At 40.0% G+C, this 26815-nt stretch overlaps 2 protein-coding genes across 13 annotated transcripts; both read right to left on the reverse strand.

Annotated features, from left to right (window-relative positions):
• Positions 1–52: 52 nt before the first annotated feature.
• On the reverse strand, positions 53–25254 carry LOC131308662 (inactive poly [ADP-ribose] polymerase RCD1-like). Of its 12 annotated transcripts, XM_058335620.1 has the most exons (11): positions 22748–23059; positions 20459–20578; positions 15981–17215; positions 15530–15771; positions 15069–15160; positions 14292–14480; positions 14092–14187; positions 12854–13024; positions 9494–9966; positions 906–2065; positions 53–614 (listed from the first exon to the last, which is right to left on the reverse strand). In XM_058335620.1, exons 3-8 carry the CDS (start codon positions 17096–17098, stop codon positions 12968–12970), a joined length of 1794 nt encoding a protein of 597 aa, XP_058191603.1. In that variant the 5' UTR covers positions 17099–17215; positions 20459–20578; positions 22748–23059; the 3' UTR covers positions 53–614; positions 906–2065; positions 9494–9966; positions 12854–12967. The 12 variants fall into 12 exon arrangements, with proteins under 12 accessions (XP_058191603.1, XP_058191604.1, XP_058191610.1 ...); XM_058335621.1 differs by lacking the exons at positions 53–614; positions 906–2065; positions 9494–9966 and adding an exon at positions 12120–12214; XM_058335627.1 differs by lacking the exons at positions 53–614; positions 906–2065; positions 9494–9966 and adding an exon at positions 13866–13991 and having other exon boundaries at positions 12751–13024.
• LOC131306907 (receptor kinase-like protein Xa21) lies at positions 238–1961 on the reverse strand. Its single transcript, XM_058333336.1, has 3 exons — positions 1651–1961; positions 906–1555; positions 238–614 (listed from the first exon to the last, which is right to left on the reverse strand). Exons 1-3 carry the CDS (start codon positions 1959–1961, stop codon positions 238–240), a joined length of 1338 nt encoding a protein of 445 aa, XP_058189319.1.
• Positions 25255–26815: the final 1561 nt, after the last annotated feature.

Genomic DNA, 26815 nt, shown 5'->3' on the forward strand with positions numbered 1-26815 from the left:
ACACATGTCAATATATACGAAGGAATGACAAAAGATATGAAACTCTCTGATAGGGATACAAACGAAGATATGATAAATGTCATTGATTATACAAGCAACCGACTTCACGTCCTATATTTCATAACATGAGAGAGAGAGAGAGAGAGAGAGAGAGAGAGAGAGAGAGAGAATTATGGAAAACAAGTTAAGCCGCAAATACAGAATCATGAAAGAACAATGTTTTCATCCATCTCATATTCATGGTCCGGTCACTGCAAGAAATGCATTTCTAATCTTATTTAGTTCAATAAGAACATCTCTAGCATCTATTCGCTCACTTGGAAGTTCAGCAGAACATGAAACACCAATTTGAAGGATCGACACTAAACAATCCTCCACTTTTGCAATGTTGCTTGTGCCACTTCTATTTCGGTCCTCCTCCACTTCCAGTAAAATGCAGTGATCGACAATACTCATTACTTGACTTGGAAGAGACATTCTTACAAATCTATGAAGGTTGAAACTGTCACTGAACATTTTGTTGGTAGGTCTTTTTCCAGTGAACATTTCCAATAACAAGACTCCATAGCTATACATATCGCCTCGCGTAGATAACAAGCCACCCATACCATACTCTGCCAAAAGTAACAATACAAATAATGGCATAACTTGTAAAAAAACTTGTGATATTTAAACAAGTACACTACTTTTTATCAAACTAAAAACGCTAAGGATAACAGTTCAAGACTTTTGGTATACAATATAAGTCTCACTGAACTTTGTAGAAGTGAAAATGGATAATCTCTTAAGTATCGGTAAGGCTTAAATCTGTGTATAAATTCTTGTAGTTAGTTTTTAGTAGCATCTGATTTTAGATTCGCTATTCCATTTAATCAGAGTAAGTAATACATAGACGTTGCATTTACCTGGGGCAATATATCCAAGTGTTCCAATGATCCCAATTGAACTTGATTGTTGATGATTAGATGAACAATGGGTTTTTGAAAGAATTCTTGCAAGTCCAAAATCACTCACACGAGCACAAAAATCATCAGCAAGAAGAACATTGCTCGGCTTCAAATCACAGTGAATAATTGCAACTTCACTATGACTATGTAGATAATCCAAGGCTGAGGCTATATCGATGGCAATGTTTAGCCTTTGACCAAGGTTGAAAATTTTAGGGTCTTGCAACTTAGGATTACTTGGGTGCAACCATCCTTCTAAACTCCCATTTGGCATCAACTCCAAGACCAAAGCCTTGAAATCATCACCTTTAAAGTCTATGCTTGAGCAGGAAGTGATAATCTTAACGAGATTCCGATGACGAATTCTCCTTAATGCTTCACATTCAGCTGTGAAACTCTTGATGGCTCCGTGTTGTTGAAGGTTAAGCACCTTCACAGCAACAAATTGTTCATCTGAACTAAGAATACCTTGGAAAATTGAACCATATTTTCCCTCAGCAACCAAGTTGAATGAAGCGAACCCATCAGTTGCTTGAAAAAGATCTGCGTACGAGAGTTTTGTATATTGGTTTGGCAAAGGTGGGTCCAAAGAGGCTTGTTGTGTAGACCTTTGAATTCGACAGTATATAATAACAGGAACGTAGATTAATATCGAACTAATAAGTATAGTAGCTACTAAAGTTCTTTCTGATCTATAGTTCACATCTGGTTCTTCTTCTCCAACGGAGCGCGTGCAGGCAATTGCAACTCTTTCATTCCACCACAAAGCTTGGTATTTTTTACCAGTGAAAAGGCACTAATATTTCTGAAGATTTCTTCATTGGGAACCTCACCTTCAAAATTATTGTAAGAAAGGTTGAGGTACGCAATAAAGATACAGTTTTTGAGGAACACGATCTGCCCGGACAAGTTGTTGCGAGACAAATCTAGTACTTCAATACCTCTTAATTGTACCACGGATACTGGAATATCACCCACGAAGTGATTTCCTTGCAGATAAATGGTTCTTAACATTACACAACTGCCGAGAGCGGATGGAATTCATCCAGATAGCTTGTTATCTGATACTTGCAGTACCTCAAGATTTCTCAAATTATCAATTTGCCGTGGTAGATGTCCTGTCAAATATAAGTGAGAGTGAAACTGAAATTGAATACAGAACAAAAAGTTGCTCAGATATGTCAACCAGCGAGATGATTGTTTGCAAGATCAAATGGTTGAGATATTATAAAGTGCAGGTGGATATATTGTTAAAACCCATAGAGATACCCTCAATCTTGACAGCCTGACCAAATTCAAAAGGAATGCCTGTAGTGGGCCGAAATATCTGAAGGTTCAAAAAGATCATAGGGGTGATATCACTCTGGATTTTTCGTTCAGTTGTCTCAGTCCGTCTGTTGGTCAGGACACATCTTGACGTTTCACATCACATGTTTTCCGAACAATAGGCTGCCACAAAGCGTCTTGCCAAGCTTGCTAAGTACAACCGGACGTTTAATACTGACTTTGCTCGGGAAATGTGTCCATCGCTCGGTGAGGTCCTTTTTACTCAGTAAACTTTCCATTGCTCGTTGGAAGCTGTTTACGCTCGGTAGGACTTTAAGCATCTAGAAATGTGTTTGCTCGGGATAGCGCTCGGCACCGCCTTTGTGGAATCTTCTAGAAGCTTCTGATAATGTGTGGGTTGTCTTTTCTGATAACCAAGGTGACATCTCTGATTGATGTGATTTGTCTGTCTGACATTGACAAACGCGGCTCTGCAATTTCCAAGAAGCGGCGTTCATTAAATACTCTTGACATGTGACATCATCCGAACGTAACAAAGCACGTGGGTTGCAGAATCAGCCTGTGCAACACTCTATATCTTTGCCTATAAATAGAAGTGTGTCCCTTCTAGGGCGAGGAGGAGATTTCTGACTCTCAACTATTCTCTTCTCCTTCTTAACAAATTTCCTACCAAACTTCTTTCTTCTCCATTTTTTGACTTGTTCGTCGGAGCTTCTTCCCGGAGGAACACCCCCCCTCTGGTTCTGCAGGTGCACAAGATCAGCTCAGTACTTCCGCAATGCATAAAAAAGAGAAGAAGGTTCAAGAAGATCACGGTGAAATCAGCCCCCCACAATGCCTCCCCTCAGATTATTTTCTTCGATAGAAAGCTTTAAGGAGACTAGAAATGTTTCCAAATGAAGGTGGGATAGCTCCACTCAAGGATGGACCGAGGAGCGGATGAGCCCAGGGAGACCGCGCTACTCATTTTTCAAATTTCAAGTAGAATTATACTAGTTTTTAGATACAAAAGGTTAGACTAAGTCTCAATTTCGTCCCTCTAATATCAATTGCAACGCTTTTAACCCCAAAGTTTGTTTAACATACCTATTAGGTCCAATAGATAATATATGCTTCCCAAACTAGTGAAAAAGTGCCTAATGAAGAGCAATTTTGACATTTCAAAGGCTTTTCCCATGTCTCTCAATTCAACCTGCTTAACCATGTCTCTAAATTCACCCCCTTAAGTAGTCACTTTTTAGTTAATTTTGGAAGCACGCGTTATCTATTGTATTGGATCTAATAGGTAAGTTAGCCAAACTTCGGGGTTAAAAGCATTGAAATTGATATTAGGGTGACTTAACTAAGACTTTGTTGAAACTGAAGGGACCACTTCTAAAATTTACCGTTAAAATTACATATAATCCCCTGCCCAAAATCATTTTGAACAATCTAACACCTGTCCAACCAAGAGTTTTGGGTAAAATAATGTTACTTATAGAATCATTTTGATCTATCTATCTATCTCTCTCTCTCTCTGCATATATATGGACCGGTTCCGCTCACAAAATATTTGACGCAACACTAATCGGAGCTCCACACGAATAATCGGAGCCATTCAATTTGTTTAAAACATGTTTTTAAGGGGTCTCATAAAAAATCAACTCATACGAATATCGGTAAGGGCTTGATCAACTCATTCAATTTCATGCTATCAAATTTGTCAGGAACCAACTAATATATACATCGGGGCGGTTCTGGGGACACCCAAAAAAATACCTAAAAAAACACCCAAAATTTCAATCTCATAGTTCCCGATCGAATTTTTATGATCCGAACCGTTCAATGTGAGCAGAATGTGATTTTAAGGGTGTACGCGAGAAATTAGCAAAAACAATGACCGGGAAAGGCTTGATTTGAGCATATTTGAACCGTTTAATAAAAAACTATTCGAAACTATTCGGATCAAGCCCTTCCCAGTCATTTATTTTGCTGATTTCTCGCGAGTACCCTTAGAATCACGTTCTGATCACATTGAGCGGCTCAGATCATCAAAATTTGATCAGGAACTATGCGGTGTTTTTTTAGGTAATTTTTTGGGTGTCCCCGGAACCGCCCCGTATGTGTGCGTGTGTATATATATATATATCGGGGCAATTCCGGAGACGCTTAAAAAAACCCTCCAAATCTTAATCTCATAGTTTCCGATCAAATTTTGATGATCCGAGCCGCTCAATGTGTTTAGAACGTGATTTTAAGGGTGCCCGCATGAAACTGGCAAAAAACCTAACCGAGAAGGGCTTGATTTGAGCAGTTTTTTATTGGACCGTTCAATAAAGTTCAATAAAAAAACTGTTCAGATGAAGCCCTTCCCGATTTTTTTTTTTATTTGCTGATTTCTCGCGAGCACCCTTAAAATCACGTTCTGATTACATTGAGCGGCCCAGATCATCAAAATTCGATCGGAAACTTAGGGGAGTTTTTTTAAGGGTTTTTTTAAGTGTTCCCGGAACCGCCCCGTATATATATATATATATATATATATATATGTGTGTGTGTGTGTGTGTGTGTGTGTGTGTGTGTGTGTATTAGTTTTGACAGTATTTTTACAACTAATATTGGCTAAATTAATATCGCTTTCTTAAGTGTTACAATGTTTATTAATGGTCGCTGTGGGGGGTTGATTTTCACCATTGACCCTTCTTCCCCTTGTTGACTGGTGAGGGTGCTCGCCGAATCTGGAGAGGTTTCTACCGAGCCTAAGGAAGTTCCCACCGAGCTTGGGGAGGTGGCCGCCGAGCTTAGAGAGGTGGCCGCCGAGCTTCACCGAGCTTAGGGAGGTGGCCACCGAGCTTAGGAAGGTTGCCACCGAGCTTAGAGAGGTGGCCGCCGAGCTTGGAAGGTTGCCATTGAGCTTGAGGAGGTGGCCGCTGAGCTTAGGAAGGTTGCCGCCGAGCTTAGAGAGGTGGCTGCTGAGCTTCACCGAGCTTAGGAAGGTTGCCACCGAGCTTGAGGAGGAGCTTGCCAAGCCTGAGAGATCTCTATCGAGCTTAGGGAAGTGGCTGCCGAGCTTCATCGAGCTTAGGAAGGTTGCCACCAAACTTAGGGAGGTGGCCACCGAGCTTGGGGAGGTGGCCGCCGAGCTTCGAGAGGTGGCTTGCCGAGCCTGAGAGATCTCTACTGAGCTTGGCCACCGAACCTGGTACCTGTAAACCGGAGGGGGGTGTTCCTCCGGAAAGAAGCTCCGACGAACTAGTCATAAGTGGAGAAAGGAGAAGTTTAGTAAGAAAGTATGGACAGAGAGAGAGACAGAGAGAGAAGCGTGTTCCTCCTCTCTTTTCCAGACCCTTTCACATGAGGGGGTGGTCTTGTATTTATAGGCAAGGCTTGGAGTGCTGAACCGGTAGGCAATACGCCCACGTGTATCGTACTGTTCGGATGACGTCACATGTCAAGAGATTTGCTTTATCACACCTGTCCTCCACCTGTTCACAGAAGCTTCCAGAAGCTTCTAAACTGACCTTTGGATATTTGTTAAATCTTTAGGGAGCAGAATTGAGCCGAACGTTAGGGAAATGATCGCCTAACGTTAGGGAAATGACTTCCGAACGTTAGGGAAATGACCTCCGAACGTTAGGAACATTAGGGAAAAGACATCCGAACGCTAGGGAAATGTCAGCAGAGCGTTAGGAACGTTAGGGAAATGACCTCCGAACGTTAGGCAAATGACCTCCGAACATTAGGAAAACGTTAGGGAAAAGACATCCAAACGTTAGGAACGTTAGAGAAATGACCACCGAACGTTAGGAACATTAGTGAAAAGACATCCGAACGCTAGGGAAATGTCAGCAGGGCGTTAGGAACGTTAGGGAAATGACCTCCGAACGTTAGGCAAATGATCTCCGAACGTTAGGAACGTTAGGGGAAAAGACATCCGAACATTAGGAACGTTAAGGAAATGACCTCCGAACGTTAGGAAAACGTCGCCGAACGCTAGGGAAGGGTTCTACCGAGCCCGAGGAGGTTGCCACCAAGCTTGGGGAGGTCTCCACCAAGCTTGCTGAGCCATGGAGAGGAGCTTGCCAAGCCTGGCCATCGAGCTCGGGGAGGCTGCCACCGAGCTTGGTTGCCGAGCCTGGGGAGGTTGCCTCTGAACCCGGTGCTTCCTGCAGCTTCAAATGCGAATGGTTCCACAGAGTGACGTGTCCATAGCAAAAAGTGAATTGGTCCGCGACCCCCCTAGACGTTCCAAAATTGTGGATATTTCGGCCCACTACAATAGCCCCTCAACTCCTTCTTCCAGCGGTTTGAGCTGAAGGAGGAGTTGAAAATAAAAGGGGGCCGAACGATAGACAATCCCGTCGAATTTCCCTAAGCATACTAGCCGAATGATAGGGGTGAAAGTGCGTGAACCCTAGCGTTGCGTAGGCACGCCGAACGCTAGGGGTGAAAGTGCTTGAATCCTAGCGTCACATAGGGACGCCGAACGCTAAGGGTGAAAGTATCTAAATCCTAGCGTCGCGTAGGGATGCTGAATGCTAGGGGTGAATGTGCCTGAACCCTAGCTTCTTGTAGGTACGCTGAACGTTAGGGGTGAAAGTGCCTGAATCCTACGCGAACGCTAGGGGTGAAAGTGCCTGAACCCTAGCTTCGCGTAGAGATGCCGAACACTAGGGGTGAAAGTGTCTGACAGTAATAGATGGCTTCGAGAATTTCGCCGAACAAATAGAGGCCGTGGGCTACGAGGATTTCGCCCGAACGAGTAGATTACCAAGGGCTACGAGGATTTTGCTCGAACAAGTAGATTACCGAGGGCTACGAGGATTTCGCCCAAACAAGTAGATTACCGTCAAACGTTAGGGAAATGTCCACCTAACGTTAAGGAAATGATCGCCGAATGTTACGCTTATAGAAGGACGAGCAGCTTCACTCGGTGAAACGAGCACAGTACCAGCCCCGGTGCCATTGGTATTGGTAGCCTCGTCAACATGCATCCTCCAAGCTTCCTTTCTTCATCTGCAATCTTTAATACGTTGGCTTCGTGGACGCTCGAAAGTCATGCATGGCGATTGCCTCCATGCCATGCAACCAAGCTCGACCGAGGAGTATATTGTAGGGGCTCGGGGAATTGTCCACTACGAGCAGCCACTACAATCATCACTCAGGAGGCGGTGCCCACGGGGAAGGTAATCAAGCCGAGCAGACAAACAAGGGCGCCCGTGAAGTTGATGAGCAGAGTTGTAGCAATGCGGAGTTGGTTCGGGGTAAGCCCCAAATGCTTGTAAGTCGAGTAGAACATTACCTCGATCGAACTCCCTTGGTCGACCAGTACATGTTGATTGGTTGATTTTCAACGGTAACGGTGACAACAAGAGCGTCCGTGTGAGGAGTTTGGACGTCATTGAAATCTTTCGCTGGTAGAGTGTGTCCAGATATGACTTAGAAAGTTGAGAGTGGAAGAAAGAAGAAGAGAGGTACAGTGCAGTTCCACAACATAGAGAGCTAGGAGACAGTTTCCCCAGCAGAGTCGCCAATTGTGGGGGGCTGATTTTCACCATTTACCATTCTTCCCCTTGTTGACTGGTGAGGGTGCTCGCCGAATCTGGAGAGGTTTCTACCGAGCCCAGTGAAGTTCCCACCGAGCTTGGGGAGGTGGCCGCCGAGCTTAGAGAGGTGGCTGCCGAGCTTCACCGAGCTTAGGGAGGTGGCCGCCGAGCTTAGGAAGGTTGCCACTGAGCTTAGAGATGTGGCCGCCGAGCTTAGGAAGGTTGCCATCGAGCTTGAGGAGGTGGCCGCCGAGCTTAGGAAGGTTGCCACCGAGCTTAGAGAGGTGGATGCTGAGCTTCACCGAGCTTAGGAAGGTTGCCACCGAGCTTGAGGAGGAGCTTGCCAAGCCTGAGAGATCTCTACCGAGCTTAGGGAGGTGGCTGCCGAGCTTCACCGAGCTTAGGAAGGTTGCCACCGAGCTTGGGGAGGTGGCTTGCCGAGCCTGAGAGATATCTACCAAGCTTGGCCACCAAACCTGGTACCTGCAAACGGGAGGGGGGTGTTCCTCCGGAAAGAAGCTCCGACGAACTAGTCATAAGTGGAGAAAGGAGAAGTTTAGTAAGAAAGTATGGACAGAGAGAGAGACAGAGAGAGAAGCGTGTTCCTCCTCTCTTTTCCAGACCCTTTCACATGAGGGGGTGGTCTTGTATTTATAGGCAAGGCTTGGAGTGCTGAACCGGTAGGCGGTACACCCACGTGTATCGTACTGTTCGGATGACGTCACATGCCAAGAGATTTGCTTTATCACACCTGTCCTCCACCTGTTCACAAAAGCTTCCAGAAGCTTCTAAACCGACCTTTGGATATTTGTTAGATCTTTAGGGAGCAGAATTAAGCCGAACATTGGGGAAATGATCGCCTAACGTTAGGGAAATGACTTCCGAATGTTAGGGAAATGACCTACGAACGTTAGGAACATTAGGGAAAAGACATCCGAACGCTAGGGAAATGTCAGCAGAGCGTTAGGAACGTTAGGGAAATGACCTCCGAACGTTAGGCAAATGACCTCCGAACATTAGGAAAACGTTAGGGAAAAGACATCCAAACGTTAGGAACGTTAGAGAAATGACCACCGAACGTTAGGAACATTAGTGAAAAGACATCCGAACGCTAGGGAAATGTCAGCAGGGCGTTAGGAACGTTAGGGAAATGACCTCCGAACGTTAGGCAAATGATCTCCGAACGTTAGGAACGTTAGGGGAAAAGACATCCGAACATTAGGAACGTTAAGGAAATGACCTCCGAACGTTAGGAAAACGTCGCCGAACGCTAGGGAAGGGTTCTACCGAGCCCGAGGAGGTTGCCACCAAGCTTGGGGAGGTCTCCACCAAGCTTGCTGAGCCATGGAGAGGAGCTTGCCAAGCCTGGCCATCGAGCTCGGGGAGGCTGCCACCGAGCTTGGTTGCCGAGCCTGGGGAGGTTGCCTCTGAACCCGGTGCTTCCTGCAGCTTCAAATGCGAATGGTTCCACAGAGTGACGTGTCCATAGCAAAAAGTGAATTGGTCCGCGACCCCCCTGGACGTTCCAAAATTGTGGATATTTCGGCCCACTACAGTCGCCCACCCAACTATAAAATCATGCGTCCGTCCTTGTTCCACTAAAATGATTTCTTCCTAGACAAATACCCTAGATTGATAGGAATTTCCCCACCAAGATTAATTGTTGCATGTTATGTGCGTCAATGTACTACATGGTATTTGGACAATCATGAGTCACATTGGCAGGAAACTCACCTTCAAAAGAGTTGTTCCGAAGTGAAAGAATTCGCAGGCGCAACAACCTTCCAATTTCTTCAGGGATTAAGCCACGAATGTTGTTGTCATCGAGAACAAGTGTCCTAAGAAAGGTAAGGTTTTCCACGCGATCGAGGAGATAGAGAACCAACCAGCGCCGTTGATGACATGTTTAGCTCGGTTACCCTTCGATGAAGGAGGCCGCAGGTAACGCCTTTCCAATTGCAAAAACGAACAGAATTATTCCATGAGCTAAAGAAGTCGAGGGGATCTCCCGGCATCATGTCCTTGATTGCGAGTAGAGCTTGACGGTCCGTCTCATTGGTAAAGTGGATGATAGTCATGTTGTAGGGGTAATCAACCCAACAGAAGTCATGCATAAGAAACTCAAGTATAGGAGGGGTGCGCTTGGTAGCATTTTTCCAAGGACAAAAGAAGTTGATGATCAGGGCCACATTTTAGCAGTTTCTTTCCTGTCGAGGGGGAAAATTAGGTAAACGCACATGTGTACACACTTGTGCAAAACCAATAGTTTCTAATGAACAACAAAAACTATTGAAATTCTAATGAGCAACAAATTAAAGTTCTTATATTAACCCCGAGAGGTTGGCCAAGTGGGGTATTTGTCCTCCATGAGAATCCACGTTCGAATTCTACTGATCGAGGCCAAACATTTCAAATTTTGTGGTTACTGGATGGTTTGTCTAGTTGCTAACTTCACGGCCCTGAAATTAGTCGGTGTACGTGCATGCTGGACCGGATATTCGATAAAAATCAAGAAAGTTTTTTTATTTACTGGTAAAAGTAAAGTATAAAATGACATGACAAATTGGCCAGAAGTCATGAAGAAGTCTCCTGTTCGTATTTGGTACGCTTTGAATCTATTGACCGGGTTGGCTCGTGAAAGCGTGGCATATTATCTCCCATTCACTTACTGATATGAGGCCTGCGTTTGTTCTCATCCTAATCCTGACACACAGCTCCAAGGAATTTGGAGAGGTGGGCATGAAAAAGTAAATAAGTGTAATGAGATCGCATGTTTTATTTTCAAAGAGGCCAAACATTTTAAATCTTGGGACCACTAGAGGATTTTTCCAGTTGTATTATTTCATGCCCCAAAATTAGTTTAGGACCGCGCAAACTAACCCGAACATTCAAATAAAAAATAATATCCTAATACTGGGCACGTCTTCTATTTGAATACAGAATCTTCATTCAGTTGGTATGCTCAAGAAGGAGCATTGATGAAATATTGAGGATGTGTTCCACTAACTAAAATAATTACTTATTTTATAAATAAAAAGTGTTGTATTGTGAAAAAATAACCAAAGTACTTAAAAAAATAAAAATCTTTCAAAATGGGACCTGCTTTGCCAACCGAGAAAAAACGGATTTTTCATTTATTGACTTGAAAAACAAGTCTTGACGACTTGGAATTAAAGTCTTGAAAGCAAAAGCTAATGTAATCAACACGGGCCACCAATTACTGGGTAGGCTTAGAAAAGTCCAGTTTGGGAAAAAAATGTAATCAGCATCCCATAGAGATTGCGGCGCTCAATCAAGCGCATTCAAAAGTGTTTTGTATGATTCAGTTTGAAAATTAGTTGACCTTTCTTATCGGTCAAAATTAAAAAGCGTATCTCAGCCATTGATTACCGAAATGTACGATTGAAATTGTGCGAAGCCGTGAATAAGTCTTTCTCTTCATTTATATAAGTAATTAGTATAAGAGTACAATTAAAATCTAATGGAGTTGGCCGTTGGCAGTTGTTGCGTGCAGTTTGCCCATTTGTGGACTCGTGCCAGGTTTGCTCTAATGATCAAAATCATTCACTTTGTAAAGCTCATCAAGAACATAAATCATAATAGATGTCGATAAATATCTTTGCAAAACACATTTCTCTTATGAAAATGGACTCAAACACACTGGATCAAATCCAATTTTATACACTTTCCCAAGTGCCGTGTTCCCAACGGATATTGATCTCAAGTGAAATGTGTTCCTATAAGATATTAATCGATGTCTGATGAACATGATCTTTGTCATGATCAATATTCTCGATGAGCTCTACGAAATGAACACTTCAGATCATCAACACAGACCTGGTGGCTGGTAAGAGCCCGCATGCAAATGGATAAACTACAAGCTGCAGTCGGCTTGCCTAGACCTGGGTAACAGGTCGTGTCGGATCGTGTTCGTGTCGGGTCAGTCGGGCTCGTGTCACAAACCATCCAACCCGAACCCGACCCATTTAGAATTCGTGTTTCTCGAGTCGTGCATTTTCGTGTTTCGTGTCAAAAATGTTCAACCCTAACCCGTTAACTTCGTATCCAATTCGTGTCATGTTATCGTGTCCGTTGCCCAACTCTTTATAGAATTACAGATATATATATATATGTTCGTGTTAATAGGTGACACAAATTAGTAACCATATTTGTCATGTCAATTTTGTATCTCGCGTGTTCAATCCGAACCCGACCTATTTAGAATTCGTGTTCTTGAGTTGTGTCATTTTCGTCTTACGTGTCAGAAATGTTCAACTCTAACCCGCTAACTTCGTATCTGGTTCGTGTCGTGTTATCGTGTTTCGTGTCCGTTGCCGGGTTGCCCAAACTCCTGACAAGCTAAACTCTAAATCCAATTTATCAGTATTTGTTAACGATATGAACCATCATAAATGGTACCAAGTGGGGCCAAAATAGATTCCTGCAGCCCAGTTTCTGTAATGTAAAAGCGTTCTACCCGTAATTAACAGGCAAACCTGTAACCTATTGCACAACTAGTAACATAACAACTTATTAATTATAAAAAAAAACTCATACTTCATAAGAAACAAGGGATATGCTCACTACATTCAGTTTAGGAAGACAATTTTTGAAATGATGTTGAAAGGTGGAAAAGAAATGTTCTTCGAATGCATAATTTTTCTGGGCATTTTGAGTAACTAACAAAAGAAGGTCAAGACGGAAAAGGTACACAGTCATTTCATAAATAAACACAACTTGTGCTCTCAACATATGCATACCCCTGTATGTTGGCCCGGACAACTGAGTTATCAAAAACTACGCATACCCATGTTTTACACCTGGTTTCCCACACATTGGAGAAACAGGCAGGATATGTTAAACAGGGAAAGAAAATTATAGGGACAAAATCTTATCTGACCATTTAAGAGAACGGACAATTAAATCCCACATGAACAATAACAAACATGAGCTGGTTTACTTCTGGAAAGTTTAACAGTTGAGACCAAGCATTTAACAACATGCTTTCATAGCAAAACCAAAACGCATTAGTTCAAGTTCAATAAATATCTAAGTTGACAAGAGAAATAGAACTAGAGAGCAAATTCCAGATACCTAAGCTACATTGTTCACAACTTGCCGACAACCACCAACGCAACACAGCAAAAACATATTTGATCACCGATGTAACCAAATAAGAACCGTTGTAAAACTGCCTCAAAAACTGCCTCAATTTTCTCGCTCCTCCTTCGGCACTTTTGGGGGGCATGCAAAATTAGATGGTAACTGCCAACAAAGAAAACAGGGAACAATCAGTTTCAAACCCAGTAATTGTTCAGGAATTCGTGACATCCGACAAGACTCTACCCTTTGTCTTGCTCCGTAAGGAATACACATACTATCTTCACTCAAGAGGCTAACAGAGATTCCCATGCCAACAAAAACTGACCACCAATTATAACACAGGTCTAAAAAAACTAAAAGGTAAGGGGGAAAAAACTGCTTTGATTCATGACTGACCTTAACCACTCATAATGAAATCGTAGTCACGTGCACGTGAGCCCGCTTATATATTTTTATGTATACCAAGTCCAAATAATAAAGAAGCCTTGCAAATTCTGTACAGCATCAATCTTTACTGATGTACTAGCAAAAAATACTTTAATTTTACTCATGTTAAGCAAGCTACAGTACTAAACAAGAATATAAGCAGTCCTTTTCGAACTGTTAGTTTGGCATGAAACCAATAGCCAAAGTTTTCAAAGGCGAAAGCACAAGGCAAGGCAAGGCTACCTCTCATGAGGAGAGGTGTAAGCCTCAAGGCGTTGAGGCACTTAGCTTTCAAGTTTTCACTTTTTCTTTATAAACAATAAAACCAACTAAAAAATACCATAATAATAGGGGATAGTGTATGCGCCATACAAAGGTACATGTTAATTAAGGAGTAAAAACATAGCTGATCCAACTTCCAAAAGCACATAAATCATCTCGCAAATATGCAAAAACCTGGCATCTTTGCCCCAATAACTTTAAATGAACCGACTCTTTCCTTAAAAAAAAAAAAAGAACCGACTCTTCTGAGGCTGTCGCCTCCGTCATATAAGAGAAAAAGGCATGAAAAGCGTACGCCTCTATGTGCCTCCGACGGATGGGCAAACACTTATGCGGTTTTCTGCCTAAAAATCAATGCCCAGAGAGGTTTTTCCTATGCCTTGCCTCGAGGCGAGCACCAGAACTCCCTTGAAAACATTGCCTGTAGCTATAAGTTGCAAACATCAAAACAGGATAAATCAATAATGCCCCAGTTACACATTACTGGCCAAGTGAGATGAATAGAATAGAACGAATATTACCTTATCCTGAAGACTGATAATTGTATTCCTCAACAACTCATCCCCAACTGAAAATCTCAACTTTCTAATAAACTCATCACGACTGATTTTCTTGCTCTACAACATTCCAACAATGGACAAAGAAACCGAAAAAGAGAAGAAAGTTAGGCGAACATTACTTAACGTACAAACAGCAGAAAATAAGAGAGAGTTCTACGTACCCTGAACATGTTATAATGCATATTCACCCATTTCATGTCTTTTGGAGCTACTTTAGTGGAGATGGCATCAAACAACATTGCAAAAGGCATCCAAGGGGATTTAGGAGTCTTGGAGGTGCTTGAACAATCGCCAGGGGCCTTTTGCTGAGGCATGCCCTCAAAATTTTGACACGGAGGGGAATTCTTCTCCTAGGGAATAAGAAATGGCAACTATCAACAATGGAAAATCTCAACTCCTAGGGAATAAGAAATGGCAACTATCAACAATGGAAAATCTCAACGTAAACAAGTAGTAACCAAAAACTCCAAACAAAGGTTGGCCACTATTTAGCGATTAAACTGAAGACATCTTGCGAGATGAAAATCCCAAATTCTACTGAAAAGAAATTAATATCGAACACAATCACCAACGAACACTTCACAAACGAAAATTGGTTCCCTCCTAACCATCAGTTGAATACTTGCCAATTTGCCATTTTAGAACGTAGAAAGATGAGTAGAAACAATTCTAATACCAATAGATGTCCAGAAATCAGGCATTAATACAAATGTGCAACAAAGGGTCCTGGAAAGTTCGTCAAATAACCTCATTTTACATATACAAGGCCAAGTGGCCAACCAACCCAATGGCTAGAAGAGTGAAATCCAATCCCCACAAACCACGTGGTCATTTTACATATACAAGGCCAAGTGGCCAACCAACCCAATGGCTAGAAAAGTGAAATCCAATCCCCACAAACCACGTGGTTCTAATAAAAGGGAACCCTGAATGCTTACCAACTCAACAGAAGATGAAACTAGCTGAAATTGACCTTGTTGATGCCCCTGAGAAGTGGTAACACATTGGCTTTCTTTCCGAACCAGAGCTTCTGTAGCTACATTGAAAATGTCTGAGACTCAAGAAACTTAAAGATGCATGAAATATAAGTAGAAAATTGGTAGAACCACCACCAACATTGAGGATGTCTCAGACTTAAAAAAACTCGTAATGTGTCCCACTGACTCACAAATCCAGATAGCATAGTACGAAAAAATGTAAAAAGTGCCAGGCTCTTCCATTCAAATATAAGGAGACTAATCAAATGATATTTGCCAAGCCAGTGGGACACATAAAAAGGGTACATAATAACCTTTCCTAAGCTTGAAGAATAAATCATGCATTGACCTTAGGATAATAAATCACGCATTGACCTTCAAATTTCAATCAAGGAAACATTAAAAAAGGTATCAAGTAGCACCTGCGGCACCCTGGGACATCTTGAAACTGATAACATATTCCGGATAGATGTGTGTGTTCATATTCATATTCCAAACAATATAATGACTTGGATTTTGAAGATCATCAACACCACTATCAAAATTCTCACTACTGGGGTGAAATTGTGCAGATCCAGGCTGAACGGGTTCCATATTCCCCAGGATGACACGGCAAAACACCATGTGGCCTACTCCATTTTCGTCAATATCACAATTACTTGCACTGAAAAATACCAAAGAACAAATGTTTCCAAATGCAAATTGAAATGGTAAAAAAGCAAAACAAAATAGTGGGAAGATACACTAATATTTCTAGAAAAGGAAAAACAAATATCAATTGAATAATCTCTTAAGCCAGAGCTTACCATATTCTGTTGTTGCTTATACTGATTCAAATAACAACTATTAGAGAAAATAAAGGTACATGCAAACCTGGTGAGAGCACACTTTAAGGATGTGAGGTGGACTCCAGAACCAAATGGGGCCTTCATTTGGGTTCCACAATGTGCAAGCCCATACATCATGATGCTAGACCATCCATCTTTTGAGGAAGCTAGCCAACCATACCGTACATTTGGATGCCCACGATGCTTTCGGGTTATCTCAACCTGCTTTAGAAAAATTTCCCAACGAGACTCCATCAGTTTACTAGAGCATTTGATAATTTCAAGTATGCTTGCATCTTTGGAAGGGTTCATGCTGGCGATAAACATGTTTTTCACAACATTTATATCAACAGATTCAAAACCATCTTCAAACTTGGGAGATAAAATTTCACCAATCCGTTGAACTTCCACAACCACGTCTTCCATTTTCGCACCAGAATTTTGGTTATCGCTGTCATTAGCACCTAGCTCATAATGATCAATGCTAAGTTTTTTCTCAGTTTTAGTCCTCTTAACATCGATATTTGACTCTTCTACACATTCCTGCAAATCAAAGCCATTAACTCCATTTATTTCAATCTGAAGATGCAATTCGATGTCAGAAGCCCCATTTGGATCCACAAACATAACTTCTTCAATTTTATCAGAGTCGGAATGGCTACAGTCATATACTCCATCACAAGAGTGTAATTGAGGGAAAAAACAGCCACCAGCTTCATCAATCCAAGCTATAGGTTTTCGAGAACCTGTCTTCAAATCTACTTGAACCATATACAAGATATCTAACATTAAATGGCATCCATTGAATTGCACTTCAATTGCTGCTTTCTTCATTTGGAAATCGTCCTTAACCATCTCAACAAGATCCCGAGGAAAATCATTCCATTCAGTATCCTGATAAAATAATAACCGTTGTGGCACTCCACTTTTCATCAAATTAGAATAGTTCTTAAGTAAAGATTTCCTCAAGTGCACTGCACATTTGCTTTTGCATCCAACCGATCTTTTCCTCTTGCCAAGCTTGGTAAGTAATGAGTTATGCTTGGATTGAAGTCGCAATACCTTGTGGCTTGCTTCAGTTATATTTCCCGCACACTGAGTTGCCCGTCTTCTATTGATTTGTCTACAGCCATTATCCAATACTTTGACCCACTTTGAATCCATTTATCTACAAGGACAAACCTATTTACACACTAAAACCTATAAAGTTAACGGGTACCCTACTAACTCTTCTACCCAAAATCCCCTAAATATGATGTCATGGAGGAGAAATTGCAAACCCTGGATCAAAATCAAACTAGTTAACACATACACATAATTACTGCACCTGTCGCACATCTGAAGAAAACTAACATGACAAGGAAAATGAACAGTGATATGAAGCAAATATTCAGGCAAACATCAAAAAAAAAAGAGTAGGCACCTCAACAGTAAGATCATTGGGAGCAACAATTCTAATCCAAGCAATAAACATGCAAAAATCATTGATGGAAACTGATTCTTATTTCCTTCTTTGATCAAAGTCATTCAAAGACGACCAATATATGTGATAAAAGGATTCCAAAACGGATCCGAATCCTCACGAAATGAAGAGGTTCATTCCATCCTACCGGGTATTGCCACCTTAAAACACAAGCAAGAGAAGGGTCTAGCTGAGAAGTATAGAAATAGCATCGTCTAGCACTGAGCCAGAACTGGCCTCTCAGTTCCTCCGTCAAGTTATATATTCATTATTCACAGACCCCTCTCCCATCTCTCTTTCCCAGAATGAGTCCTAAACCCAGATTAACTTTCCTCTCTTCATCTAGCTTTGTGGTTTAAAGCACACCTGGTCCCACACAACCTCCGCAGTTTCGTCTCCATAAATACACCGTCAGTACTTTGCATTCTCCGTTGAGCGGCCCTTCAGTTTTTAGGAAAGAAGGGTGAGTGGCATAACAGGCTGCTCCGAAGCACATACTTCTATTATCTTCAGAAATCTCTCCTCACTCTTAAAACCCAATGTTACTTTTTCTCTGTCCATCATATATATTATTATGTATGTATATGTAATACAATTGTATAAACATGTCTCTGTGCGTACATGGGCCCGTGTTTACCCGTTGTGTAAATTTTAAAATGTATGAGAAGACTAGTAATATTGCATTGAGCCATCTCTTTGTTTTTGCTTTCATTCTTTAGCTTTTGTATAGAAATAGGGAAAGCTAAAGAGACTAAGATAGGAAACCCACTACACATTCCGTAAGAGAGATGTGACCTAGACAGGAACCGTGAATGGACTATAGACGGTGCTCGAACAATGTTCTTCTAGTTTTAAAGCAAACAGCGTCGTAGGATAAAATTCCACAATCTCCAATGTGGGGGGCCTTATCTCATGCATCCATTTGCTAAATGATGACGCATGAACTCAATAGGAAATGAAATGGAGATCGCCTCCATTCACTCTTCTGAAGGAAAGAATTTTGACGTTGCCCCGTAAAGCCATATGTACCGTAGCACTTCTATAATTGGGTTTTGGTCCTTTTGGAGGTGGAAATATGATTACGACAATGTTAATCAGTTGAACCAAAATTGGCATGTGTAATAGACAATTTAACCCTTAATTGCACAAAGTAAGAGACGGTGCAAGTGTAGGAGCAAGAACGGGTGGGGAGAGTGAGAGGATATAGAAGGATTTAGGTTGGAAGCTTTTATAGGAGCACCATGTGTGCATATATATTGATATAAATATAAAAAAGAACTCCAAAAATATTAGTTGTTGATGGTCCTAGAATACATGTAAATTCATGATTGTCAGTTGCAAATATTGCTTTCGTGAATATTAGTAAATATAGGATTGTACTACATGTCACAGCCCGCCCCCGCCTCCAGCTGACCAGCCTAACCCTTGGCCTAAACACGTGGCTCAAAAGGTTAACCTCGGGTTAATAGTAGTTGGCCGGCCTTACCTTATATAATATTTCTTTATCCCTTGAAATCCCGATGTGGGATGCTACACTACGTACTTGGCAAATTTTGAAATAATAGATTTCTAGCATCTAATCATTACTTCCTATTTTCTCTTCTCTCGCTTGGTATCTTTTCTTTTGTTTCTTTTGGGATTTATATGCTTGAAAGGTTCTATCCTGGTTGGGAGCAAAATCCTTCTCGAGCAGAGCGAGGTTCTTAGCAGAGTATAACTTGGGAGAGCAGAAGCAAGTTTCTGAGGTCCCCAATAGGCGATAGGATGATAAAGCTATCTGCCCATTGCAAATACACACACACCCAAAGATATACATTTATATCTATATGCGGGTGTTACATATCTATATACATTTATTTTGAAGGAAATAATCAGACAAACATGCCTGCTTTTATTAGTTCCCAACTATCATATTCATAAGAAGAAATAATTCCAACCAAACGAAAAATAGACGAGACTAGAACTTATTTTTATGTCATTCTTACTTGGCATCGGGATTCCGAAAAAAGAGCCATTAAATTATGTGATGCCTAACTGATATTGTAATTAGCGACATAACTAGAGGTAACTTAACGTTTATCAGTTGACATGAAAATTTACATGTTCAATGGCCAACACGACGACATTAAACTTCTGCAATAGCCGTTAAGCACAACTAGTTTCACCAATGCAGTAATCAAACTCGGTTGCTAGAGAAGATGTCCTACACATGTACACGTGGCAGCTACAGGTGTTCTTGAAATTGGAGAAAGTTCCTTCCATCAGACCATTGAAATGTTTTTGCTTCTTCCCTTTTCTATAAATGGCTGAACATACAGCTGTTTTAATTCCTGAATATGGGTTTTTGTTAACTTTAAAAGGTTAAGAATTTTGAGTTCAAGTCTTAGACTGAAATTCAGAACAAAAAGCTATGTGCAGCACAATATACATTATGATATTTTGTACTAGCTTATTTGTACTTTACCTACACACAATACTTATCAAATAGCTTTAGCAGCTCAAAATCTACAAAAAATAAAAAATAAAAAAATAGAAGAGAGAATTCTCCAAAAAGAACCTGGAAGAAATAAAAAGAAAGTCATCTATGTTGCAAGTTGCATTGTGCATGTGAAAATAGCAAATTTTGGCAACTAATCACAGGACTTGATTCAAACGCCTTGACCCCTTTCATAATTTTCATGCAGCAATAGCCCATAACGTCAATTGTATACTTCTAAAATCACATACTACAGGACAACATCTTCTACAACATGATCAACTTTTAATGTTATCAAAGAATAAGAATTATCACAAATGTCATTTAGCACATACTATATTGCAAGTTGCATTGTGCATGTGAAAATAGCAAATCATGCATTTTGGAAGGTAATCTCAAGACTAGAATCAGAAATATTGACCCCTTTCGAAACTTTAATGCAGCAAGCCCAAAACATCAACCAGTATAACTTGTCAAATTACATAACACAGGACGAATTTATTAACATGATCAACTTCTAACATTATCCAAAAGAAAGAATATCAATAATGTCATTTAGCACATCATTGCAGGTGCAAGACTATACCGAATTCTGGAAACTAAAACTCCTTTCTGTACACGTTTGTCTCTTCCCAGCCATTTGTGCGACGTCGACAAGTTCTTTTAAGGCCACAATATCCCAAGCAGCTCCAATTCTTATACTCTTCTAAAATGCACAATTTTCATCAGTATAAACCAGAGATATAGGTCTACTGTAGAGATGAGCATACGAATGAATGCGCAAAATGGGAACATAGTGAATGAATGAAACGTGTTACTCCTTTGGAAGGGACAGATTTAATGGTTCAATAGCACCAAAATACTGCCACTCAAATTGACGTTTCAATTGAGGGGACCTATCCAATAAACAAAAGTAAAAAACATAAAAGTAGTAGCACAGGTAAAATTGGTGGCACCTTCCCACTGAATATTTTACCAGTAAAAGAATAAGTCCATAATTACACGGCCAATATTCCAATTCACGTTATTTTTCTACTCCAGTTCCACCCAGTGAAATAGCTTCGGTAAAAATCTAAGAGGTTCGGACAGTTACAACAAGGATGTTGTATCCATTTCGGACAGGACACCCAGCAGGTGTCCAAACTTTTCTGTCACTTCTATTATTTGCTTTTTCCCGAACTGGACACATTCAACACGTGTCCCTCGCTTATGAAACACATGAACCCTAGCGAGTTTGGAAATTTTTCAGAACCTGACACCCCTAATACATACGTCCCTTGCTCAAAAACACATGAAACACCCGTACGAGTTTGAAACAAATAAATTAGTAATCTTTAAAAAAAAGGTGTATACTGACACCTATAAATCCCCCTCCCAATAAATTTTTGCATTTCAGTAATTTTAATACCAAAACTGCAAGTTCTTTTGTGAAATTTTTTTCTCTATTTAAATCACGCTTATGTTCTGTTATAACTTATATAGAATGTGAAAATAATCTCTTAACTTTCATGCTTATTTGTGTATAAATGCACTCAAATCAAATTTTTTCTCATTCCAAAAAACGAGCATCAGTTTCATGCTGATCAAAGGTTCCACCAATCCAAGGAACCTACTTTAATCTCAACCAGTACAGAAAGACCTCAAATTCCTTTTGCCTCAACTTTTGCACCAGATGTGGATCCATCCAACTTCCATCCATGCTTATATGTACAATTAAAATAAGGACAATAATTTGGACACAGATGTGTCTAGAGATACGGGTTCCCACATGCATTGTATGGGGTCACCTCCACATAGCTAATTAGCAGGCAGAGATCTCGTTCTTAAATAGAATTAACCAGACAAATCCTGAAATCCAGCTATCCTAAGGGAAACTTCGGAGGGGACCAGGCGACCAGCTACCGGAGGTTCGATTAGTCTTCTACCCCTATACTCAAGTCAAACGAACAATTCGCACGTCAGTATTGCTGCGGGCCTCCATCAGAGTTTCCTATGGCTTCGGGTTGAGGGTGTGTGTTGCAGGTCTGATGTGCACCCGCTAAGAGGCCACCCCGGGTCCCATTATTTAATCTGAACCATTCATTGTTGTCTCGTGTACATATTCCACATAAAAATTCAGGTTGATCGGACATCGATAACTATATATTCAGTGAACATTGAACTTAAAAAAAATTTAAGAAAATCACCAACTGTTTCTTTTCGAAGAAAAATACATTCTGAAAACATAGTTACTGATGTTGGATCAAATTGAATTTTCACATGCACTACATACTTGACGAAACGAATAAAATGAACAGTTCAGATTAAATATTAGGACCCGTAGTGGGCTCCATAGAGGGCACGCAGCACACGTGCACGCACCCTCAACCCTCTGGCTTCACCCCCCTCGGGCACAATTTTTTTTTAATCAGCACAAATTTTATTATAAATCTTTGAAAAAGATTACAAAGATTTAACGGATCACTGGCACACAGGTGAAAGGTCACCAACTCAGGCACGGTTCACCATGTTTTGGGTCTCACGTCCATCCAACGTTAGATGTGTCTGACATATAGAGAGACAAACACGTATCTAAACCAAAACAAATCATAAAACTTCAACTTCCATGAGATCAACAAACCAACCAAAGGGGGAAAAAAATCGTCTAATCCCTAAAACTCCGATCTTTAAACGAAGGCAAAAATTCACGATCCTCAAACCGCATACGAATCATACGACACACACATATCCGGCCACTGGATTTACGGAAAAGTAACAAAACAATCGTTATAATCTGAAAACTCAAAATCAGCACCGATCCGTCAAATTCTTTACAACATCTGGACGGAAAATCGAAAAGTCACGCAAATCGATCTCCGAAAGAGAAGATCTGTACCTATACGGTTGGATTAGAAACGAAAGCTGCGTCGATTGGCCGGCGTCAACGTCGTCGTCTCAGACTCGGGATAGGAGTGAGCTGCGTTGAGAACGAGACGACGACGTCAAATGGCAAAGGAAGAGACCAATGAAAGCCAGTTGGGTGTTCATCGATTTGGAAGATTCTCCCTTGTTATTAAATGGGGTGGCCCTGGCGACTGGCGTTTGCTTGGGCGAAAAGGAAGAGCAGGAAAGTAGAGAGAGAAAGTGTAGAGAGAGATGGCCGACCTCGTTGCTTCGGAGATTGGGGGGGTGAGATCTGGGAGAGTCGTAAGTGGGGCCTGGTGACTGTGAAACGGTATCGTTTTCTTGAGAATTTGCTTGGAACGTCGTCAGGTTGTGTGGTCTGAGGTCAAGTGGCGGCGAGTAATGTTCATATACAAAAACAATCGTGCTCTTACTCAGATTTTTGTGCACATATAATACATATATATTTTTGTGGGGTTTATATCGAGTTTTACAAAGATGATCCGACCACTCATATTTTTTGAATCAATATTTTGAGGATTTCTGTAAAAAGTTAATTCCAACAAATGTCGGTAAACACTTTTTTTAAATTTGTAGGACAAAAAAGAATGATTCGCCCTACGATTTCTATAAAAGCCATTAACAATGTCCATTGAAATTGATTTTTTACAGGAATCTTCTAAAAAATATTTTAAAAAAAACAAGCAATTTGGATTATCTTTGTGAGACCTAATATGGGCCCCACAAAAAATATGTACATGATATGTGCACAAAAATTTATATTAGGATCATTAATGTAATTTTTTTTTTTATCAGCAATCATTAATGTAACTAAAATGGCCTAAACCCACTTAACCAAAGTCTCGAAATGCTAAATACTTTTGGGAGTTCTAAATTTTATTTTAGAGAAAAATAGGAAAATGATTTGCGCACTCTCACCTATTTTTATTTTTTGACATTTATTTTTTTGTCTTTATTCACTTGAAAATATCAAATCGTCATCATTCATTAAGAAAATTAACTCAAGAGGTAAGAGGATGTTTATAATTTTAACCTGAATGAATAAAGACAAAAAAGAAAATTCCAATAAAAAAAAGGAGAGTGTAAAAATTATTTCCCAAAAAATGTAATATCAAATTGTCACCCTTCTACTATACTTTGTCTAGTAGTAATTGAATATTTGAATTTGAAATGTTGTGCCCAAAAGAAAAGTTAAAATGGAAAGTTTACCATATTTTGTTTTTTTTCAAAATTGACAAATTATATGGAACGACAAAGAGCATGAGAGAGTGTCTAATGTTTCGAGACGGAGGGAAGAGTAGTTTTCCATCTCGATGGGACTTAACAAACAATTCAATTTGTGGGATTAGGATGAGTTTAATGATGGAGCTATGGTGGGACCAACGCTAATGAAATAATTGTGTATATATTTTAAAGTATCCATCAACATCTTCCACCCACCTTATGAAAAATAAAGTTTTTTTTTTTTTTTTTGATCCGCTATGAAAATAAAGTTTAACTTCCAACTTTAGAGTGATGGAGGGGTGTAAAATAAATGAGGAGGAATTTCAATGAAGAATGTACAACAAAGAATAGTTTCAAAAGTGTAGCATTTTAAAATTGAGATCACCATGTTTTGGGTCACACGTCCATCCAACAGTAGACATGTCTGACATATAGAGCGACAAACACATATCTCTAAGAGCATCTCCAATCCATACAAAATAGAGGATAGATGTAACACATTGAGGGGAGATTTTGTAATTTATTCCACTTTTTCTTCACTTTTTCTACTTTTTGGGAGAATCTTTGAGGGACCCACCTTCCTTTTTAGAGTTTGGTCCTCCAAAAGTAAATTTGGTCCTCTAAAAATGGAGGACCAAAAGTAAATTTGGAGTACAAATTTCCTCCAAACTCTAAAAAGGACGGTGGGTCCCTCAAAAATTCTCCCAAAAAAGTACAAAAAGTGAAGAAAAAGTGAAATAAATTATAAAATCTCCCCTCAATGTGTTACATCCATCTTCTATTTTGTATGGATTGGAGATGCTCTAACCAAAACAAATCATAAAACTTCAACTTCCATGAGATCAACAAACTAACTAAAGAGAAGAAAAAAAATGACTAAAAAAAAATTGTCCAATCACTAAAACTCCGATATCTAAACGAAGGAAAAAATTCACGATCCTCAAACAGCATACGAGTCATACGACACACACATACTATCACAATCGTTATAATCTGAAATCTCAAAATCAGCACCAATCTGTCAAATTCTTTAAAACATCTAGACGGGAAATCAAACAGTTACGCAAATCAATCTCCGAAAGAGAAGATCTGTACCTATTCGGTTGGACTAAGAACGAAAGCTGCGTCGATTGGCTGGCCTCAACGTCGTCGTCTCAGACTCGGGATAGGAGTGAGCGTGAGCTGCAATGGGAACCAGACGACGACGTCACATGGCTAAGGAATTAAGAGACCATGAAACCCTGTTGTGTGTTCATCGATTTGGAAGATTCTCCCTTGTTATATTAAAAACTAGCGAATGCCCGTGCCTAAAGGCACGGCTCAAACATTCAGCACACGCAAATTAAAACAGAACAATAAATTTAACCAATTAAGACGCATAGAACAAACTCAGATGCATAAATCTTGATCAAATCAAAAAATACCATCCAAAACACCAATGAAAATAAAAAATGATATACATTAATGAAAATGTGTGCCTCGATGAGACATCTAAAAAGAGAATATGAAACATGTCAAGACTAAAAAATCTTCTTCAAGACGAAAAATCTTCAAGCATATTGATTCTTTTGAGCTTCGAGGCTTCTCAATCACTATCCTAAAAAAGAATGATATGTCAACAAAAGCCTAGTTAGTACGCCAAGTCATTTTATTTAAGGGATGATATATGATAATAGAGGAAAATTAAATTATAATATTCTACAACTAATTGTAACTGGTATGATAAAGCAAACTACAGCAGAACTTCAGGGTAAACAATATTGGTACGTAGTAAAATCTGTTTCTTCTACGGGAAGAAGGACAGTGATATGATCAAAAGACGTGCACCTTGATAATGCCACATATAGTTGCCCATGGCTAAATACAGGTGTGCGCAAATCGACTCCAACAAATTTGACAGATTGTTCTTGCGATTTGTTAATAGTCATAGCATATACCAAGTGAACTGAAAATTGGCGTCTTGTCATATGAAAAGGAAAATCTGAAGATGACGGTGATAAAGATATTCTCGGTATGAAGGCCAATTTGGCAAATTATTTGCCTGTTAAAATCTTAACTTCAATAATACAGGAACCGCCTTGTAATATGAAGTATGAACCATATTTGAAACCATTTTGTTACATTCTTAAATTTGGTTGGTTCTAAAGAAGTTCAGCCACAACCTCAAGAGTGCAACTAAGATAGTATTTCCTTTCAGCCCTTCTTGATTGAATGGTACACTAAAATAGTCAAACCTTAATTTGTATAAAATAAATAAATCTAAAACAACTAAGGAAAAATCAAATTTAACCTTATTATTAGAATATGCAAAAAAAAAAAATCATACCCCTCCAATCTCAAGAGTAATCATAGTCCTATAGCAACTCAAAATGTATAAAAACTAACATCTTCTAAAGACATGGACCCTTAAATTTTCTTTTTAGAAAACAAAACTAAAAGCCTTTGCACAGGTGCATAAAGATGGTGGAACGACAGAGAAGCAAATATAACACAAAGCAAATGGTACACAGTTGAGAATCATTTCGGTCAAATAATTATTCAAATGAAAAAAACCAAGCACATAGTTAATAAACAAAAGAAAAGAAATGTAAGACTACTGAAGATGATAGATAAAATAGTCAAACAAACCCAAAATTGGAACACTAAAAATCATATTTCTCCTTGGGGACAGCTCCTCTTGGTCAATACATCCATACAAATTCATATTCTAATCACTAACTCTAGAAATTGGTCAATGCATCCATACAAATCCATATTCAATAATCACTGACTCTTCATTGTTATATAAGTCATTCTTTCCACATAAGCATATACA

Source organism: Rhododendron vialii, chromosome 11a (assembly GCF_030253575.1).
Source record: "Rhododendron vialii isolate Sample 1 chromosome 11a, ASM3025357v1".
NCBI classification, from domain to species: domain Eukaryota; kingdom Viridiplantae; phylum Streptophyta; class Magnoliopsida; order Ericales; family Ericaceae; genus Rhododendron; species Rhododendron vialii.

Coding starts and splice junctions, on each gene's coding strand:
- LOC131306907 (XM_058333336.1), bottom strand. CDS start 1,961: ATGTTAAGAACCATTTATCTGCAAGGAAATCACTTCGTGGGTGATATT. Junction 1,556..1,650: donor TTGGAGAAGAAGAACCAGAT/GTGAACTATAGA, acceptor TCGAATTCAAAG/GTCTACACAACAAGCCTCTT. Junction 615..905: donor ACTTGGATATATTGCCCCAG/GTAAATGCAACG, acceptor TACTTTTGGCAG/AGTATGGTATGGGTGGCTTG.
- LOC131308662 (XM_058335620.1), bottom strand. CDS start 17,098: ATGGATTCAAAGTGGGTCAAAGTATTGGATAATGGCTGTAGACAAATC. Junction 15,161..15,529: donor GATGTCCCAGGGTGCCGCAG/GTGCTACTTGAT, acceptor ATGTAGCTACAG/AAGCTCTGGTTCGGAAAGAA. Junction 14,481..15,068: donor TTTCATCTTCTGTTGAGTTG/GTAAGCATTCAG, acceptor CTTATTCCCTAG/GAGAAGAATTCCCCTCCGTG.